The sequence below is a fragment of the Primulina huaijiensis genome, chromosome 5 (genome assembly GCF_012295235.1).
Source record: "Primulina huaijiensis isolate GDHJ02 chromosome 5, ASM1229523v2, whole genome shotgun sequence".
NCBI lineage: Eukaryota > Viridiplantae > Streptophyta > Magnoliopsida > Lamiales > Gesneriaceae > Primulina > Primulina huaijiensis.
Window position 1 is genome coordinate 22,304,705 of NC_133310.1, and position 19,355 is coordinate 22,324,059.

At 31.8% G+C, this 19,355-nt stretch overlaps 2 protein-coding genes and 1 non-coding gene across 5 annotated transcripts; 2 read left to right on the forward strand and 1 right to left on the reverse strand.

The window, feature by feature from the left end:
* Nucleotides 1–8,554: 8,554 nt before the first annotated feature.
* Nucleotides 8,555–13,207, forward strand: LOC140977235 (uncharacterized). Of its 3 annotated transcripts, none has more exons than XM_073441894.1 (6): nucleotides 8,555–8,708; nucleotides 8,828–9,110; nucleotides 9,720–9,803; nucleotides 9,922–11,876; nucleotides 12,191–12,377; nucleotides 12,507–13,207. In XM_073441894.1, exons 4-6 carry the CDS (start codon nucleotides 10,197–10,199, stop codon nucleotides 13,079–13,081), a joined length of 2,442 nt encoding a protein of 813 aa, XP_073297995.1. In that variant the 5' UTR covers nucleotides 8,555–8,708; nucleotides 8,828–9,110; nucleotides 9,720–9,803; nucleotides 9,922–10,196; the 3' UTR covers nucleotides 13,082–13,207. The 3 variants fall into 3 exon arrangements, with proteins under 3 accessions (XP_073297995.1, XP_073297996.1, XP_073297997.1); XM_073441895.1 differs by having other exon boundaries at nucleotides 8,828–9,105; nucleotides 9,709–9,803; XM_073441896.1 differs by having other exon boundaries at nucleotides 8,828–8,886.
* Nucleotides 13,208–14,754: 1,547 nt separating this feature from the next.
* TRNAR-UCG (transfer RNA arginine (anticodon UCG)) lies at nucleotides 14,755–14,828 on the reverse strand. Its single transcript has one exon. It is a non-coding gene; the product is annotated as a tRNA-Arg (tRNA).
* A 1,406-nt stretch (nucleotides 14,829–16,234) lies between these two features.
* LOC140977236 (ankyrin repeat-containing protein ITN1-like) lies at nucleotides 16,235–19,233 on the forward strand. Its single transcript, XM_073441897.1, has 4 exons — nucleotides 16,235–16,462; nucleotides 16,842–17,423; nucleotides 17,581–17,990; nucleotides 18,120–19,233. Exons 1-4 carry the CDS (start codon nucleotides 16,441–16,443, stop codon nucleotides 18,942–18,944), a joined length of 1,839 nt encoding a protein of 612 aa, XP_073297998.1. The 5' UTR covers nucleotides 16,235–16,440; the 3' UTR covers nucleotides 18,945–19,233.
* Nucleotides 19,234–19,355: the final 122 nt, after the last annotated feature.

The window sequence follows — 19,355 nt, forward strand, 5'->3', positions numbered from 1 at the left end:
AATCCTCACTTCTTAAACTAGCTTTTGGAGTTGAGTTAAGTCCAAATTTCAATCTTAACATGGTATCAGAGCTCAAATTCTATCGTTATGTGTTGGATTGTCCATAGTTAGGACACTAATTCTGTCCATAATTGGGTTATTTGTAAACGTCACGCTCCAGATGTTCATTCCTGTGCGTGATGGAGGTGTGGTAGTTGTCCCACATCGGCTACATAAAATCTTTGAGAGTTGTATATATGGACTTGGACAATCTTCCCCTCTTGAGCTAGCTTTTGAGGATGAGTTAGGTCCAAGTTTTAATCTTAAAAAAGTAGCAAGAACTCAACCTAAAGTTTCTCATCTAGATTCAATTTGAGTGCCTGATTATTGTGTGATTTTGCGGTCACACCAGTGTAAAACCACTCATATGCAGAAATTTAAGTTCACCCATTCCAAGTATTCGTGCAGGAACCCAACACTCGTATATATGTTATGGTTGCATTCGTTAGGTATTGCCCATATCATGATGCACTTGTGTTATGTTTGGGCGCAAAATCTCAGTTGGTTATTGTGCCGAACACTCCAAAATTTTCATCTCAAATTAATTTTATTTCATGCTCTATGTGATTTGATGAATGAGGTATTGTACGCGTAAACTACTTTTAACAATACATATAATTTGTCTAAATATATAGAAACATCATACACAAATTAATTACACACGAGCTACGTGTTTAAAACTTGGTTTTACAAGTTACTTAAAAACAAAAAGATTTGGAGTATTTGTTAAAAAAATGGGGGTCGTATTAGTTTATAAATCGTTGGTGTAAATTGTTGGTAACACATTCCGGAATTCAAGGCTTGGTATCTTTTCTTGGCTTGTCGGTTTGTGTGGAGGGTAAGACAATAGCTAGATAGTGCATTCGATTTACACGCCAGACGGCCAAATTTGTGGATCGATTCCATTGATTGTTGTCGGCTTTTGAGTGAGGCCGAAGTCTAAATTCAATTATTATTATTTTAACCATTTTTAAACGGTAACTTCAATTAAGTGTCGTGACTAAAATTTCCTTGGGAACTAAAGACTACAGCTTTTTTTCGTATGTTGACTTCGTTTTTTATAGTTTATTATGTCCATACCAATAATGTATAAATTAAACTTTTAATATAAGGTGTAATTTTATATATGTGCTTTAGAACTTTGACTTGTCGAGACAATTATTTTATCAATTTCCGCATAAATGCAAACCTGTCGTGTCTTGTCTTAGTCTTGTCTTGTCACACATTGCAGATGAATGAACTCTCGATTTTTTATTATTTTTTTGTCACACATTGCAAAAATGTTTGAGGTAATAATACCAATGGGTTTATTATGTACTTATTCGAGTAATGGGGGATAATGCATTCGTTTTTTATAGAATTATCATAGATGCTAAATAGCTATTAATATAGTCTAAATGCATTCGTTAAAACGAGCTAACGAGATGGGATGATCTGCTTTTTGAAAAATTATCAATCTAAATCGTATATAAAAAAATCAGACCATTTGGGAAATTGTTTACGATTTTTTTTTCCGAATACGTCGTGAGGTACGAAACCGGCCAGATAACTTTTAGTCTATCGCTAGAAGCATGTCTCCGACGCCATTAAATATTTTATGTCCATTATATGTTGAATTCCGCTTAGAAAAATAAAAGAAAATCATCTCCTCAAGTTGTTTTACTGTATAGACATGAGATAAATTTATGGATATCAAAATCAGATACGACCCATCAACCCGACACGGTTCAACTCGAAAAGAATTAGTTTTGGGTTTGGGATTTTCGGGTTCGGGTCAGATCGAGTTAGCCTCGATAACGGACACGAAAAAAAATGATGGGTTGGGTTGGATTCGGATTGACCCGAAAATTTTAATTTTTTTTAAAAAATACATAACTAATAAATATTGCCTACATTTTTATATATCGTATGTATGAAAAAATATTTATTGTAGATTTATATCATAAATTTTCATAATTTAATATTTATTTTGAACATTTTTTATTTTTTAAACATTTATTTATTTGATTTAGTAAATATACTTTATTTTTCTACAATTAAAATTTCAAATTTAAATCATATTTATGAAGAAGATTTTGTTATTGTGTATTTAAATTAATTTTTTTTGAAAAAATTTAAAAAAAATTAAAATCAGGTTAATCTGTTTGATCGGGTGGACTTGATTGATTCGAGTTAGGGTTCTGGTTGAGAGTTTTCATGTTGACTCGGGTTTCTGGTTAAGTAATTTTTTAATCATACTAATGATCAATCAGATCCCACCCACCGAATCGACACCCGTAGATAAATTAATCGTACAAATAATAAAATAAATTGCCGTCACACTAGTTTTATAACTTGGTGACTCATCGTAAATGTTTTTTCAAAATACATATTTTGTTTCAAACATCATTGTTTAACACAGTACATACAATCAATTCCAAATAATTCGATGATACCATCAAATAATATATCATAACCAGCTGCTAATAAAATAACATAACAGTTGAGTGTGACTCGAAGTAATATCTATTTGTTTGGGCTAAAATTAAATGAAGTCCAATTAATTTGGTTTAAGGCAAATAAGATAAATTGGTCGACAAATTTAAATACAACCCCATTAATTAATGATTCAAAATCATCTGAATTGGTTTGGCTTATCAACAAGTGGTTCAGTTGATTATTGTGGGAAATGAAACAAGGAATTAAGAAACTGCGTCGGATACCATACAAGAAAGAATAATCGACACATCGCTCGAACTTGTAAATGTAGTCATTTTACTTCAAACGTTTTCTATCTTTTCAGTCCGATTTTCGAGTTTTTGAGTATATTTTCACACTTTTTACCAGTTTCTTGTGGTTTGTAAATACATAATCATGGTAGGAATTTATTTTTCAATTTTCAGCGTTATTTTCATAATTTTCTGTGTTTTTAGTGTGTTTATTTATTGTCTTATGATATTATAAATGTTGCACAATATATAGAACGATAAATTACAGTAAACTTTCATAAAAACCAGTGAATTAAATGGTGAAGAAAACACAGTAGAGCAAAGTTTAGAGTAAAACAAACCGAGGCATGTACGAAGTACATTGTCCTTAAAACAGATTTTTCCTCTCCTGTATGTATTTCGAGGATCGTCTTGTACGTTTGTTCTCAAGATACAACAGAACAACCAGCAGTGACTTAGCACGATGCACATACTATGGCGAACTGAAAACGTACATTCACTTTATCATCAAAATTTAACGGAGGCAAAATAGAAAGCTAACAATATGAAATGCAAGAGAATGCAATCGAAAGAGATCTTGAGTGTTTGTAAAAATCATTTACATGTGTTTGAAATGAGGAAATGAAAATACTATTTAAAAGCCTCAAAATGCACACCAAGAGTCATGTCATTAACTCAAGAATATGAAGAGCTAAAAGTTTTCAATTAACTCAAGAATATGAAAAGTCCACATACACTTCTAAAATAATGAGCCACGACTAACTCATGAATGTGGAGAGCTAAAACACACTTTCATATTCATGAGACATAAATTTATTCAAACTCTAAATTTGATTCAGATTCCCAACAATAACTTGCCGTCAAACTTGTTTTCTACGAATTATGAATTTTTAAAAGTTCAATTTTCACCATTTCACTCAATCTGGTGTATTGGACCTGACACGCTCACATTCTCATAAATTTTAGAGCAAACATTGTTCTAAAAGTGAGAATCTTCACTAAATTATTTTTTTTCAAATTACCACAAGAAAATGTTAAAATATAAAAACCATATATGTAAATGTGCATTAATTTCTTGTGATTCACGAAATAATTATAGATGAAACATATATTTATCATGTAGATGATTTCGGGGGCTATAAATGGGTTTGTTGCTGTGGTTTTTCGTGTATTTAAATAGGCAAATTGGCCTCTTATTCACGATATTTGGTGAATCCATTAACTTCACACGACATCGATTCAAATTAAAATTAATAAAAGAGAGGGCAAGTTTGAAACTGAAGCCACACTTTGTTCAAGATTTCTAACTAAGAGTTATCATATAAAAAAAATAAACATATTTATTTCATTTCCATTTCCATCTATTTACATTATAACTCAAAAATAATATTTTACAAAGTTAATATAATTTTATCAAATGATTTTCTATAAACAAAAAAAAATTGTTTAGTATTCATGTTATGTGATACAAAAAGGTGTTCCGTTGGATTACTAAGTAATATTACATAAATTTCTATCAATAAGAAAAATACATAATTTCGAATGTGAGTTAAATCAATGTGTACATGTATATCTACACAGTATTATTACGTTTTAGACATTTAAAATAATTAACTTTTGATATAATTGTTTGTCGTAATAATTACATATGCATATTAATAAAGTTATAAAATATTGATGTAATTTACTGTAGCTCGGTGGATAAGATCTTCATTTTCTAAGTATTAAATAGGTAGTTGTATTCTTATTTAGATCTTTTTTTTTCTATTTTTCTATTTATTTTTTAATATATATATCAAAATGACAGTATAGTTCTTCACTATCCTCATTTAAATATAAACCAAATGAATTATAAAAAACATTATACAAACACGCAACACGTGCGTCGATACACTAATATGAAAAAAGTCATCGACCGCTTAATTAAAGTGATATAGTCTCGGGATCCTCACCTAGATATGAGAGAAGTTAAATTGGTTCTAAACTCAATTATAACTAGTGCACCAACGCACGCGTTGCGTGCTTGTATAATATTTTTTTATAATTGATTTGGTTTATAATTAAATGAGGATCAAAATATAATTATAAGAAATAGTGAGGGACTACACTGTAATTTGGATATATAAATTAAAAAATAAATAGAAAAAAAGAATAAAAAAATGACCCAGTAAGAATTGAACTCATAACTTAATGTCTAAGAAACATAAACTCTATCTGCTTACCTACATATAACTTGCATTAAAATTTTAACATTTTATTAATATATATAATTATTAAAACAGACCATTACACTAAAAGTTAGTTACTTTAAATGCTTCAAACTTAATATAATACTAGTTACTATGCACACGCGATGCGTGTGTACAATCTTTTTTATTATTATCGATGGACTAAATTGAAATTTGACAAATTATGGAGAGACTAAATTGATATTTGAATTATTGAAATAGAAATAAATAAAAATAAAAGTTTGTGCTGAAATTAAAAAAAAAACAAAAAACAAAAGTGTAATATTAATATCATATAAGGGTAGAATTGGAAAAAAAGTTGGTTTCCTCTCTATGTAGTTATTATCATGTCCTCACACTTAATATAAGGCTATGTTTGGTGTGTAGGATAGGATAACTAATTGGATTGATGACAAAACTCAAGGTAAGGATATATAATGTGTTGTGGTAAAACATGTTTTGTTTGGTAAGATTTTAATGAGTATGATAAATTTTACATTTTTTGTTGTTGAGACAAAAATACCCTAAACTAGCATTGATGACAATTTGGTATATAAAATGATATTTGTAGCAATGTTTTCAAAATCATGTGTTTTGTTAATAAATAAATATTTTATAAAATTTTAAATTATAAATAATGTATTTATCTGATAATTTATTTTTTTTAATAAAAATTAATGTGATTTTACATTTTATCTCATTTTTAATATTGATTTCTAATTATTTTTTTCTCTATTTTTTAAAATTTTATTTAGTTTCATCATGAAATTATTTATGTGATGTGTGTGCAAATAAAAAAAATAAACCATCAAAGAATAGAATCCAAACTTGTAGATCTCTCATGTTGATTTTTTGTAGGCAAAATGATAATTTATGTTATATTTTAGGAATTGGATTGTCAATCCCTCCAAAACAATGAAATATCTTTTCAACCAAATAGGTTTTTTTTATCATGAACTTCTTGATTAATTGGGTACATAAAAAATAAAACAAACATGAGATTAATAATCTATCCTTGACTTATCACTCACACCAAACATACTCTAATAGTATTGATAATATAATATAGAAGTACATATAATTCCACACGACACACCATCCTTACTCAAATTATACATGTATGTATATTATGTAATATAAAATAATATAATATTTTTAACATAGGATTTTTTCATGTATAAAATAATATAATACATGAAAAAATCCTATGTTAAAAATATTATATTATTTTATATTACATAAATACTTTTATATTACTTTAAGGTACACCTTAGATGATAAAAATCCCAAAAAAAAATTGTTTTTGAAAAATGAAGATATCCGATTTGTACAATTCGAAAAAAACAAAATAAAATAATCAAATCAACCGTATTGTTTGATTTTATTTGTAATTTGGATGCTAACTCCACGAAAATTAGGCCCACAACCAATTATATGTCGTGGGGTTGGTTTTGCCATAAATACCCCCCAAATCCTAACCCTAATCCTAACCACCCCAATTCTTCCAACATTTAATCACGTCGCTGTATTTTCCAACCGTTCGTCTCATGGCACAATCAAAGCCCTCCACGTGGCATAAGGTCCCCCACGATTACACATTATCACATGACCCCGTTACGTGCAAGTGTCTTCGTGCATTTAAATTTTCTATTAGTAGATGTTAAGTAATATTAAGTAAAAATCTTTTAAAGTGTGTTATCTAGACTTCTTTACTAAATTTGAAACATTTAGAGTAACTAATTTTAATATCATGGTCTGTTTTGATAATTATATATATTAATACAATGTTAAAATTTTAATTCAAGTTATATATAGTTCAACGGATAGAGTTATTGTTTTTTTGGATTTAGGTTATAAATTCAATTCTTATATTTTTTTTCTTTTATTTTTCAATTTATATATCAAAATTACATTGTAGTCTCTCACTATTTCTTATAATTATATTTTGATCCTAATTTAAATATAAATGAAATTAATTATAAAAAATATTATTGCATGCGTCGGTGCACTAGTACATATATATATTTTAACACCTATTTTCTATATTAATATTATTTTCTCGAAAAACTATAAAAATAAAGCACCAAACTATACAAGAAACAATTAAATCCAATGTAATCACATCATTTTTTTACATAAAGTTTTTATTTATAAAAAATTTATATGATTTTGTGAATCACGTGACAAAAATCAACAGTGTACCATCAAAATTTAATATCAATTACGTGTGTTATCAACTGTTGACATATTTGTTGGGAATATTAAACTTTTGGTTGTGTATGTTACATTTTTATTGTGTTGTCAAATTTTAATTTTACGTTTTTTAGCTGTTAAATTTTAATTTTAAGTTTTTTGTCATTGTATTGTCAAATTTTAGTCTTAGTCAGTTATATGTCATTTTTCGACAATTCAATCATTTATTTAGCCGAGAGTTTATATCAATTTTATGTCGGAAAAAACACTAAATTTTGTTTAAAAAAACTAATATATTTAGATTGAAATTTAAATTTAACAACATATATTAAAAAATTATTAAAAAAACTAAATATGCAAATATACAGTGTTTTTAATATATTTTATCGGTCTAACTTTATATTTGGAGTTTTTGTTTTGTTGTTTTTCTTTATATTAGTAAAAAATACACACGCGTTGCATGTGTTATTATTATTTTTAATTTGATCAAATGATACTAAACAATTAACAAAAAATTATTTTCAATTTATAAGAGTTGTTCGATTTAAAAAAAAAGTTTTGTTTAGATTTTTTTTCTATATAAAATATATAGTGACTTGAGCAAGTTTTTAGTAAGGTGAGAAATGTAATTATGAAATTAAATATTTTGGTGTTCTAAGAGTCTCACACTTAATAATGTAGTATAGATAAAAATAAGAATGTACGTGAAAAAAGTTATAATTTGAGAAATAATAATTGATTTATTCTGAACATCAAATGCCTCATTTCATAAAATAATAAAGATAATACATAGAAAACATTGCTTATGTATATCATTATATTATTTTTAATTTTGTAATTATTGCTTTCATCACAAAAAAAATATCGTCTCACATGTCAATTTTGTGAAACAGATCTTCGAGACCAGATTCATGAAAAAATATAAATTTTTTGTCAAAAACATTACTTTTCAATATAAGTATAGACTAGATTAACCCGTTGTCTCATAATTATATTTGTGATAAACTATCAACGACTTTAATAAAATGTAACCATGCTAATTATTAATATTGTTCCAAATTGTGCGTCCAAATCTTCTTTTCAAACCAATAACAAAGATTGTGTCCTAACACTGCGTAATATATTAATAATTTTAAAATGTAATCTTTGACGTTAAACACTGAATCTGAGAAAAGAGAGAAATCTAGAAATTAACACAAAAGACACCAATATATCAAAAGGAGTAAAATTCATTTGAAATTGAAAGAAGCATAAATAATAAAGTAAATTATACATATATTATGCATTTAATTATACAATATGATCATGAAATGAAGTAATCCAATACTCTATTATATTGCTTGTGATTGTATGTATATGTATGTATGTATATATAGGAAGGAATGCTTATGCAGTGATACATAAAAAGGTGGTCTCCCCCATCGTATTTCAAACTCTCGTTTGAAAATGAGGCTCACTTGACCAAACTTCTCGCAGTTCCCCATTAATGTCTGCTAGCATCCTTACTCCTCCTCCTCTCTCTTATCCAATTCCTCCAACGGTATGTTGTTGTGTTGTAGGCTCGGAGTTTGTTTTTGTTTTGTTTTGTTTTGTTTATGTATTTGTGTAACCTCTCTGAGTATTGAATGATCTGCTAAATGGGGCTTTTTTTTGTTGCAGGTGTTTGAATTGAGCTGAGGAGAAGCCAGGTTTGTAATGGCGGAGGATTTCGAGGTGATGTCGAGCTTTTTCCCGAGAATTCGGATCTGATATTTGAATTTCCTGTCCTGCTTCTCGGAATTTTCGGCTTCGTTATTCGAAAAGAAAAGTTTTTTTTTTTTCATTATAAAATTATTTTAAATTTTTGCTTCTCTCGCTGTCGGGTGTGGCTGGAAATTTCGAAAGGAATATGGAGAGAGCTCGACACAGGAAGTCCAAAAGTGTTTCTGGCTTAGATGGTATCGTCTTGTTCGTTAGCTGTTTTTCGTTTAAATTTTCCGATCCATCAGCTGCCGACTATGTGATTTCATTAGTTTTGTTTTTGGGTCTTTATCTAAAGTTTTAGCTTTCATGTAAAAATTAGGAGGACGACGAAGTTGAACAGTTTCTCCTTCTTTGTCCTGTTGCGCACGAAGAGAAGCTTAAATAAAATAAAAAAAAACCCGAAATTTTCACTCTCAGGGTCCTGATGTTGCGTGAATTTAGTGAATGAGATTGAGATGAATATTGGTTTTATTCATGCTGTGTCTAAAATATATTTTGTTTGCAAGAGTTATGAAGTGGGATAATCACTCTGGTTTTATTAGCATTTTTTGTTTTTCCATGGAATTCTCTACTGAAGATAAGTTATAATTGTTGTGCCATGTCTTTCCTCCAGGGAAACTTTACTAAATCTATCAATTGAAGCAAAAAAAATCATTCTATCAGGAATCGATATCTGAACATACAAAGCTCTTTCCCTGACGAATTTCACTATGACTTTTAATGGTTATTATGATTTTTTGTTACTTTTTGGTAACCCTTTGTGGGTTTGATGGCTGAGTAATTTGTATTCTTTACAGGAAATGGGCAGATGCAGATGCAGAAGCACAAGGACTGCTCAAGATTGTCTATGGATTCTCGTGTTTATATTGATGGAAGCACCAAGAATGATATGGTGAGTTTATCTTTTCTTTAATCTCTATGATTTAACAGTAAGAAATTAGGAAAATCATTTGGTATTTTGCTTAGATGCTGCCATGGTTCTAAAACTTGCTAATTAAACTTTTCCCCAGCCATTTGTGTTGGAATTTTGCCAAAGCACTTCAGGAAGAGCCACTGGAACACCGATGAAGAAGTTACTGGCATGTGAACTAGCTAAAAAAGTTGAACCAAAGAGACGCTCGCCAAGTATTATTGCCAAATTGATGGGCCTTGAAGGGCTGCCATCCCCAGTCATGTTCATAGACAACAGAAATGGTTTTCAGAAAACCATCAGCCAAAAAATCTTTTAACTAAAGCCCAAAGGAATACCCTACTCTATGATGGGCGATCAAACAGCAAAAGTCCGATGGAGCAGCTAGAATTTAAGGATGTTTACGAAGATCTGGAAGCATCACATGTAGTCAATCAGCGTCGTTCGTCGAGATGGAGTGCGAGCTCAATGCTTATGAAACCTGAAAAGGTACTCAGCCAGCAGAAGTTTATGGATGCAAAACATCTTTCTGCTGACGAAAAATTTCAGCATTTGAAAGAGATGAATGGCACCTTAGGTTCACTAGATTCTAGTAAGACCATGTTGCTGAAATTTCTCGAGAATCCAGATTCTTTAGTTGTGAAGAATTTGCATGATCTGCAAGTTGACCATGCCAGGAAACCATCGGTTTATGCAAATTATGACAGCAATTTCAAAGAATGGAAAGCAGCCAGAGATATTTCAACTAAACATGACAACTGTTCTCATCCCAACCGCAAAGACGGGCTTCTTCTCGACCCACACAATCGCCATATAGCTCATATTTCTTGCAAGTCTTCAAAGGTTCGACCAGACAACAATGCGAAAAGGATTCTTCCCACGAGGATTGTTGTTCTGAAGCCCAATCTTGGGAAGGTTCAGAATGGGGGTGCACCTCTTTCGCCACCTGATCACTTGCATGATTGTCCTCCACATCTCAGGAAAATGACCGGATATTCAAGTTTTAACTGCACCAAGACAGTAACATTTGGTAGGAAAGATTCATCTTATAATATGGGATTCACAAAGCTCATGTCAAATGAAGCTAGAGAAAAATCCAGGGAAATTACAAGACGAATGAAAGATGCTTGTGATGGTCCGATGGATTTGATGTCTTCTGGCTTCAGAGGATATGCAGGAGATGAGAGTTCATATGATTCTTTTGAAAGTGAATCTGATAGTGATTCAGAGATGTTTAAGCTGTCGTCTAGAAATTCTTTTGATAGCAAGTGTGGATACCCATCTTATAATTCTGTTGAGTCCCATTTCAATATAGAGACAAAAAAGAAACTATCTGACAGGTGGAAGATGGCTCACAAGTATCAAGATGCAGAAATTGTTGCTAAGGAGAGATCGTTGGGTGAAATGCTTGCCAAGCGTGATAAAGAAATGAAGCCTAAATTTTCATATGCTAAGACGAGTCTCAACGGTACAATCAAAGAACTTGGTAGCAATAATGGATCTGCTAAGTGGAATGGTCCTCTAGGCATCAGCTCTAGGGATGGTCGGGAGGATGAAATAAAGAAAACTTCATCTAGATCGAGTTCTCTTCCACCATATATTGGTGGAAGAAGCCAGAGAAGAAGCAAATGTCGCGATATTTTGTCTACAGCCAAAAATCTGGGACATAGTGACCCTGTTAGCAATGGTGGTAGTACGGTTGTGAAAACAAATCTACGTTTGAAAGAAGGTACTTCGTCCAAAGATTCACAATCTAGGACCAAGAAGCCTCTTTCTTGTCTGAACAGACCTATTAATGATCTAGATTCTTCATTAGAAGCCAATTTGGAGATCCAAAAGGACACGAAGATTGTGAACTTACCCGAAATACAACCCATCTTTCAGACTGTTTTGGAAGATGAAATCCGTGCAATTCCGGAATCTGATGTAATAAAGACTGCGGAAAATGGAAGCTCAATTTTACCTCGGAAACATTCTAAGTTGCTTCCAGAGCTAGAATCCTCCGCCGTGGATAAAGACTCTGCTGCATGTGACCAAGAAGATACCCTTTTCCAGGTGTGATTCTTCACTTTTTCAAACAATATTCATTGTACTTACTGCATGATTGGAAAATTGTACGAGCATCTCATTCTCTGTGGCTTGTCTGTCATTCTCTATTCCTCCCGCATATTTTAAAGGTTTTGTCCTCTTGAAATTCTTATTATTATTTTTGTCAAATTAAAAAAATCTAATTTCTTTGTTGCTTGTCTTTCACCTGATACGTAGGAGATAAAAGTTCTCATGGGGCAACATAAATTTTACTTTTTACTGATTATTGACTCATATTTTAGGTAGTTTATTCAATTCATTAATTCTTCATGATGTTCCAGAAAATACACAAGGTACCATCTGATCAAGATTCTCCTACCTTGGAGCGGCATCGAATTGAGCTGGACTCTTCAGAAAGTTCAAAGGAGGCTGATCATTTCAGTCCAATGTCAGTCCTTGAGATCCCTTACACAGAAGATACGGCATCAAACACTGACAGTTTTGAGAGAGTCGGTGCTGAACTTCGTGGTATGAAATTAGTTGTACTATACTGTAATAGCAACTGTAATCCAGTGTGTTTCCAAGTTGTACGAGACAAACATAAAGCGAGAATGATTTTGTTGGATGTTCATTTTTCTTTTGCTTTGTTTGTTGCAGAACTTCGAATGCAGCTGCGACTTCTTAAGATGGAGTCCGGCAAATACACCGAGGAGGAGGTTGCACAAGAATCTCCAATGTGTTCTGAAGGGCAAGATACGTCGGACACCTGGGAATCTTCCTACATTTTTGACGTGCTGATGGACTCTGGTATTGAAGAATCTGGTCTCCATATATTTAAAACAGCGTGGTACACCCCAGAGTGCCCTCTAAATCCCAAGTTATTTAATGACCTCGAGAAGAAATACAACTATAACACAACTGTGTTAAAGTGTGAAAGGAAGTTACTTTTTGACAGAGTGAACTCTGCATTCTTGGGGTATTTTCAGCAGCACGTCGACACATACCCGTGGGTCATGGACAAAAGATTGAAATTGCATCCAGATTTGCAGAAAGAAGAGTTGAGAGAAGCTTTTGAGAAGTTGATCGGGCAAAACTTTGCGATCGAGCGGATATCAGAGACAGTACTCCATCCGGAGACTAAATGGTTCGATTCTAAAGAAGAAATTGACGTGATAGGCAATGAAATTGAAGCGCTACTCGTAGATGACCTGATATTAGAAGTTTTCATGTAACTAATGTGACTTTTTGGAACTTACTTGTGTAGTTCAGTTTGTACAATTGGCCGGTGAAAGGCTTGGTTTAAAGAGGGACGGAATCGAAAATTTTAAATTTATATATATAAAGTTGATTATAAGCTACTTGTTTCGTTGATTTAGTCTTTCAGATTAGATATTCTAAAACAAAAATATTGGCATGTGTATTCCGTTCAGAAGCAGTATTTTTCAAAGGAATCCATATGTATGTATCTATTTTAATCAATGTAAAAACTGTCGTTCAAATGTAAAAGTGTTTTCAAATACTTTACAAATTATTTTAATTTTTTTTTTATTTGAGAGAATAAATTATTTTATGTTACGTCATTCAATTTTCAAGTTCTAATTTTTTTCGAATGCATGAAAATCAAACTCAATGTATATTATTTAAACATCAAATTTAAACGTCAAATATTAGAAAGATAATCGGATTACATGATATTCATTTAGCTACTTCAAGCTGGGAATAAGTCTCTTGCAAGACGGTCTCACGAATCTTTATATGTGAGACGGGTCAACCCTACCGATATTTACAATAAAAAGTAATACTCTTAGCATAAAAAGTAATATTTTTTTATGGATGACCCAAATAAGAGATCTGTTTTACAAAATACCACCCGTGAAACTGTCACATAAATTTTTGGCTCAAGCTGGAATTTGTATCATATAAAATTGCTTCAGCCCATAACTCTATTTAAACAATTTTATTTAACTTTACTTTACCAAAAGATCGCAACTTTTGCTCATTTCAAATAATATAAAAATTTTATTTAAAAAATTAAAATGATTACTTTGTATGGAACAAGTATTTTAACACATATATTTTACATAAATAAATTACAAAATCTCCTAAAAAAAATTACAAAATCAATAACAAAACATAGAAACATAACTTTAAATTAAATAACAAAATAAAAATTTCAATATATACATATATATAAAAATTAAATTAAGTGATCAAATTGTTTTTTTAATAAAACAAAAATCTATTAACATCATGGCACCACACGCATCGAATTAATGACAATAGTGACAAAAAACGACCACAGTGGGAGTCGAACCCATAAAAATTTTATTTAAAAAATTAAAATGATTACTTTGTATGGAACAAGTATTTTAACACATATATTTTACATAAATAAATTACAAAATCTCCTAAAAAAAATTACAAAATCAATAACAAAACATAGAAACATAACTTTAAATTAAATAACAAAATAAAAATTTCAATATATACATATATATAAAAATTAAATTAAGTGATCAAATTGTTTTTTTAATAAAACAAAAATCTATTAACATCATGGCACCACACGCATCGAATTAATGACAATAGTGACAAAAAACGACCACAGTGGGAGTCGAACCCATAAAAATTTTATTTAAAAAATTAAAATGATTACTTTGTATGGAACAAGTATTTTAACACATATATTTTACATAAATAAATTACAAAATCTCCTAAAAAAAATTACAAAATCAATAACAAAACATAGAAACATAACTTTAAATTAAATAACAAAATAAAAATTTCAATATATACATATATATAAAAATTAAATTAAGTGATCAAATTGTTTTTTTAATAAAACAAAAATCTATTAACATCATGGCACCACACGCATCGAATTAATGACAATAGTGACAAAAAACGACCACAGTGGGAGTCGAACCCACGACCTTCTGATCCGAAGTCAGACGCGCTAATCCACTGCGCTATGCGGTCCTTCATTATTCAACACGTGATATTTTAATAATTTATTCATGATGGCCTACGTTGGGAAAAAATAAAATCGCTGCGTGTTAATTGACGCTTTTATCATACATAAAATTATATATCTTATCAGAACTTAATATGCAATTTTTCTTTTATTTCCTTAATTAATTAAATCTACCTTCCTTTCATAATAACAAAGCAAACTCAATTATATTCAAATATTACATATACCTTCCGAGATTTGTAAAAAATAATAAATAAATATTATAACTTTTATCATTACATACATTTTCCTCATGTTTTAATTTTTATTATATTTAATCACTTAAAAAATTTAAGATTTATTTGTAATTTTTCATATGTCGTAACATAATTAAATCTTAATTAATTTTCGAAGCAGCCCGCAAATGCGACAAAATTCAAGGCCCATGGTGACCAGTGCCCCTTTATTTTTCAAGAGCCGAGAGGTTGTCATAAAAACATATAATATATGACAAAAACTTGTGTGAGATGGTCTCACAGATCGTATTTTATGAGACAGATATCTTATTTGAGTCATTAATGAAAAAATATTACTTCTTATGTTAAGAGTATTACTTTTTATTTTGAATATCGGTAGGGTTGACCCGTCTCACAAATAAAGATTCGTGAGACCGTCTCATAAGAGACTACTCATAATATATCATCATCTTTGCAAAAATACTCACACTTTAACATTTTTTTTAAAAAAATAGATATATTATGCAATATAACACATAATATCTATTTATTATGATATAATATATATTGCTCGATTGTCAATCAACAATTCTATTTTATTTTTTCAAATCGATTTTACGAGACATTAAATATCTCAATTCTAAACGTAGAAAATGATAATTGAAATAATTATATTATAATATCAAGTACGCACGATGGCATGTGGTGTGCCAATTTTATACTCTTAAATTAAAGAGTAGGTCTCTTGTGAAACGAGTCAACTCTATCGATATTCACAATAAAAAATAATATTTTTAGCATAAAAAGTAATATTTTTTCATGGATGACGTAAATAAGAGATATGTCTCACAAAATACGACCCGTGAGACCGTCTCGTACAAGTTTTTGCCAAAATTAAATTTATGAAATTTGAGTACTCTATTTAATATTCTAAATTATTTATAAAATTTCTATATCCAATCATACAACTTTAATATGTTAATCTTTTTTTTTTTTAAATGATTACAAGTTTTGTCAGCATTCTTTAGCTTACCTTTTATGACCCAAAGGTATAAACACAAAATATTAATATTATATTAAAATATAAAAGTATAAATTTGACCAAAATTTTTATTATTATTTGTTGCCACATTAAAAAATTCTAGAAGAAAGTACACTTGATAACGATAATCTCTCTCTCTCTCCTCTTTTTGGCTAAATATAGTTGAAAATGGAAAATGATTGAAAACCCCGAAGCGTCAACCTGTTTTCAGGCCCCCCCCATCTACCACTCACATTCATCAACTCTGCTGCTCCGCCGTTTGCCGCTGCTCCCGTTCCTGGGACTTCTCCAATGGATCTAAACAAATGATTCATTAGCAAAGAATAAAGAAAAGAGGAGAAGGCGTTTTCCTTCGTGATCATGGGTGGCTTCAATGAAGAAGGTACGCAATTGATTATCTTTTACGCTTAACAATTTTTTTTGGTCTTTGTTTTTTGTTGCTTAATTTCCAATATGTTGATTTTCTTAATAATGATAGCTGCCAATTTGCTGTCCCGCCGGGGAGCTTATATTTTTCGTCTTCAAGATTTTTGTTTTTTAATTCTCAATCATCGATGTATAATGATGGGAGTTTTTATGTAATGTGGGGGTTTTTCGGTGATAAATAAAAGATCCATTTTTTAAGAACTAGGAATGTCCTACGATTTGAGCTTGTGTTGACACTTATACGTGATTTGATGTTCTCTTAATCCCGAATGCTCCGCAGCAGAATTTTTACGCAGATGTCTTGATTTTAATCAGATTACGATGATTGATAACAGGTGACAAGGATCTCGAAATGGGCTTTAGTCTCGAACCCCGAACGCCTTCCCCTCCCCCCTCACCTTCCCCACGTTCCCCGGCGATTGTAGTATCAAACGCTAGCAAATATTTCACGGCGTCAAACTCCGGCAAAGCGTTGGCAGTCTCAAATTCGGGTAAATCTTTGGTTGTTTCCAATTCCGGTAAAGCATTGGTTCTTTCAAATTCGGGCAAAAGAATTGACCAATCTGGCAAAAAGAAGTACGTGAAACAAGTCACGGGTCGACACAATGACACGGAGCTCCATCTGGCAGCACAGAGGGGTGACGTTGTGGCGGTGAGGGAGATTTTAGGCGAGATCAATGAACAGATGCTTAAAACGTTGAGTGCAGCTGAGTTTGATGCTGAGGTAGCAGAGATAAGGGCTGCTGTTGTCAACGAGGTTAATGAATTGGGGGAAACCGCGCTTTTCAAAGCTGCAGAAAAGGGTTCCATTGAGATGGTGAAAGAGCTGCTGCCTTATTCTACTAAAGAAGGAATCAGGGCCAAGAATAAGTCGGGTTTTGATCCATTGCATGTTGCAGCGAATCAAGGCCATCACGGTAGTTGAATATAACTGAATGCATGTCTATTAGCTTTGATACTATTAATTTTTATTTTTTTTTTGTAAAATTGAGAATGACCAAGAGGATAAAATTTAAAAAGCTCTATATTTGATTTAAAAAGCTCTATATTTGACTCTCTTCTATATTTTTACAGATATTGTTCGGATTCTGCTAGAGCATGATCCAGATTTAAGCAAAACAGTTGGTCAATCGAATGCAACTCCCCTCATATCTGCTACTACAAAAGGGCATCTAGCAGTGGTCCAAGAATTGCTTTTAAAGGATTCTAGCTTGCTGGAAATATCGAGATCTAATGGAAAAAATGCATTACACTTTGCTGCCCGACAGGGACATGTAGATATCGTTCGAGCTTTGCTTGAGAAGGACCCTCAATTGGCTAGAAGAACCGACAAGAAAGGCCAGACTGCCCTGCATATGGCTGTTAAAGGCGTTAACTGTGGAGTCGTGAAGTTGCTTCTGCGTGCGGATGCGGCCATTGTGATGCTCCCAGATAAGTTTGGTAACACAGCATTGCATATAGCCACTCGGAAAAAACGTGCTGAGGTGAGTTATCATTCCAAGATTGAATATGCACACTTTTTTCATTTGATATCAGGCCCTTTCGGTTTATGGTTGCTTCTCAAACCAAGGTAACTGTCTGAGTTTAAAATATTGTTAATACTGTAATTGTAGATTGTGAATGAGCTCTTAATGCTCCGTGACACAAATGTAAATGCCCTGACACGAGACCACAAAACAGCTCTTGACATAGCCCAAGGGCTCCCTCTATCAGAGGAAACAGTAGAAATAAAAGATTGCTTGACTCGGTACGGTGCAGTCAGAGCCAATGAACTAAATCAACCACGTGATGAGCTTCGTGAAACTGTCTCAGAAATCAAGAAAGATGTCCATACCCAGCTTGAACAGGCCCGTAAAACAAACAAAAATGTGAACGGTATAGCAAAGGAACTTAGGAAACTCCATAGAGAAGGAATCAACAATGCTACAAATTCGGTGACCGTGGTGGCTGTTCTCTTTGCGACTGTGGCCTTTGCTGCCATTTTCACTGTTCCAGGGGGAGACAACGATAATGGTGTGGCAGTAACAGTAAGCAACCCATCATTCAAAGTCTTCTTTATTTCTAATGCTATTGCCCTTTTTACGTCATTGGCCGTTGTTGTTGTACAAATTACTGTGGTTAGAGGTGAAATAAAATCTGAGAGACGGGTCGTGGAGGTGATCAATAAGTTGATGTGGTTGGCCTCAGTCTGCACTACAGTGGCTTTCATTGCTTCATCTTATATAGTTGTGGGTAGGCATAATAGATGGGCTGCAATTCTTGTTACCATCATAGGGGGAGTTACCATGGCAGGGGTTCTCAGTGCTATGACTTATTATGTGTTCAAATCTAGAAGGATAAGGCGAGTGAGAAAGAAGGAGAAGTATTCGAGGAGTGGAACTAATTCATGGCGACACTCAGATACCGATACAGAATTCAACCCGATATATGCTATTTGATGCTATCCATGGTTGCAATGGATAATATTGTGGTCAATATTGATTTCGATGCGAAAAATTCGATACCGAGGAAGGTTTAAAATAATGTAAATGGAACCCCGAGGTCAGTTCTCCACAACTTTGATCAAGATTTGGATTACATCAGGTTTGCTTCTATATAAAAGAAAGCGCCAAAAGCAATGCATTTATACACTAAGTAGGTTTTGTAAATATGCATAAACCTGAAAGAGGTTCTTGCAGCTGGATATTTTGGATCAAGAATAGAGACCCTCCACAATATATATCAAAATTTGAACTTAAATGTCTTCAGTAAATGTGGAGACATATGAACCCTTTCCTACTATCGAATCGGTTGTCACAATTCTATTACATTGTGCAATTATTCCTATTAGCATAGGCTTACTTGAATCC

Bases quoted from the DNA above. Each gene is read 5' to 3' on its own strand.
- LOC140977235 (XM_073441894.1), top strand. From the start codon at position 10,197: ATGGAGCAGCTAGAATTTAAGGATGTTTACGAAGATCTGGAAGCATCA. The intron at 11,877-12,190 runs GTGTGATTCTTC...ATGATGTTCCAG, and splicing joins AAGAAGATACCCTTTTCCAG to AAAATACACAAGGTACCATC. The intron at 12,378-12,506 runs GTATGAAATTAG...TGTTTGTTGCAG, and splicing joins AGTCGGTGCTGAACTTCGTG to AACTTCGAATGCAGCTGCGA.
- LOC140977236 (XM_073441897.1), top strand. From the start codon at position 16,441: ATGGGTGGCTTCAATGAAGAAG. The intron at 17,424-17,580 runs GTAGTTGAATAT...ATATTTTTACAG, and splicing joins AGCGAATCAAGGCCATCACG to ATATTGTTCGGATTCTGCTA. The intron at 17,991-18,119 runs GTGAGTTATCAT...CTGTAATTGTAG, and splicing joins CTCGGAAAAAACGTGCTGAG to ATTGTGAATGAGCTCTTAAT.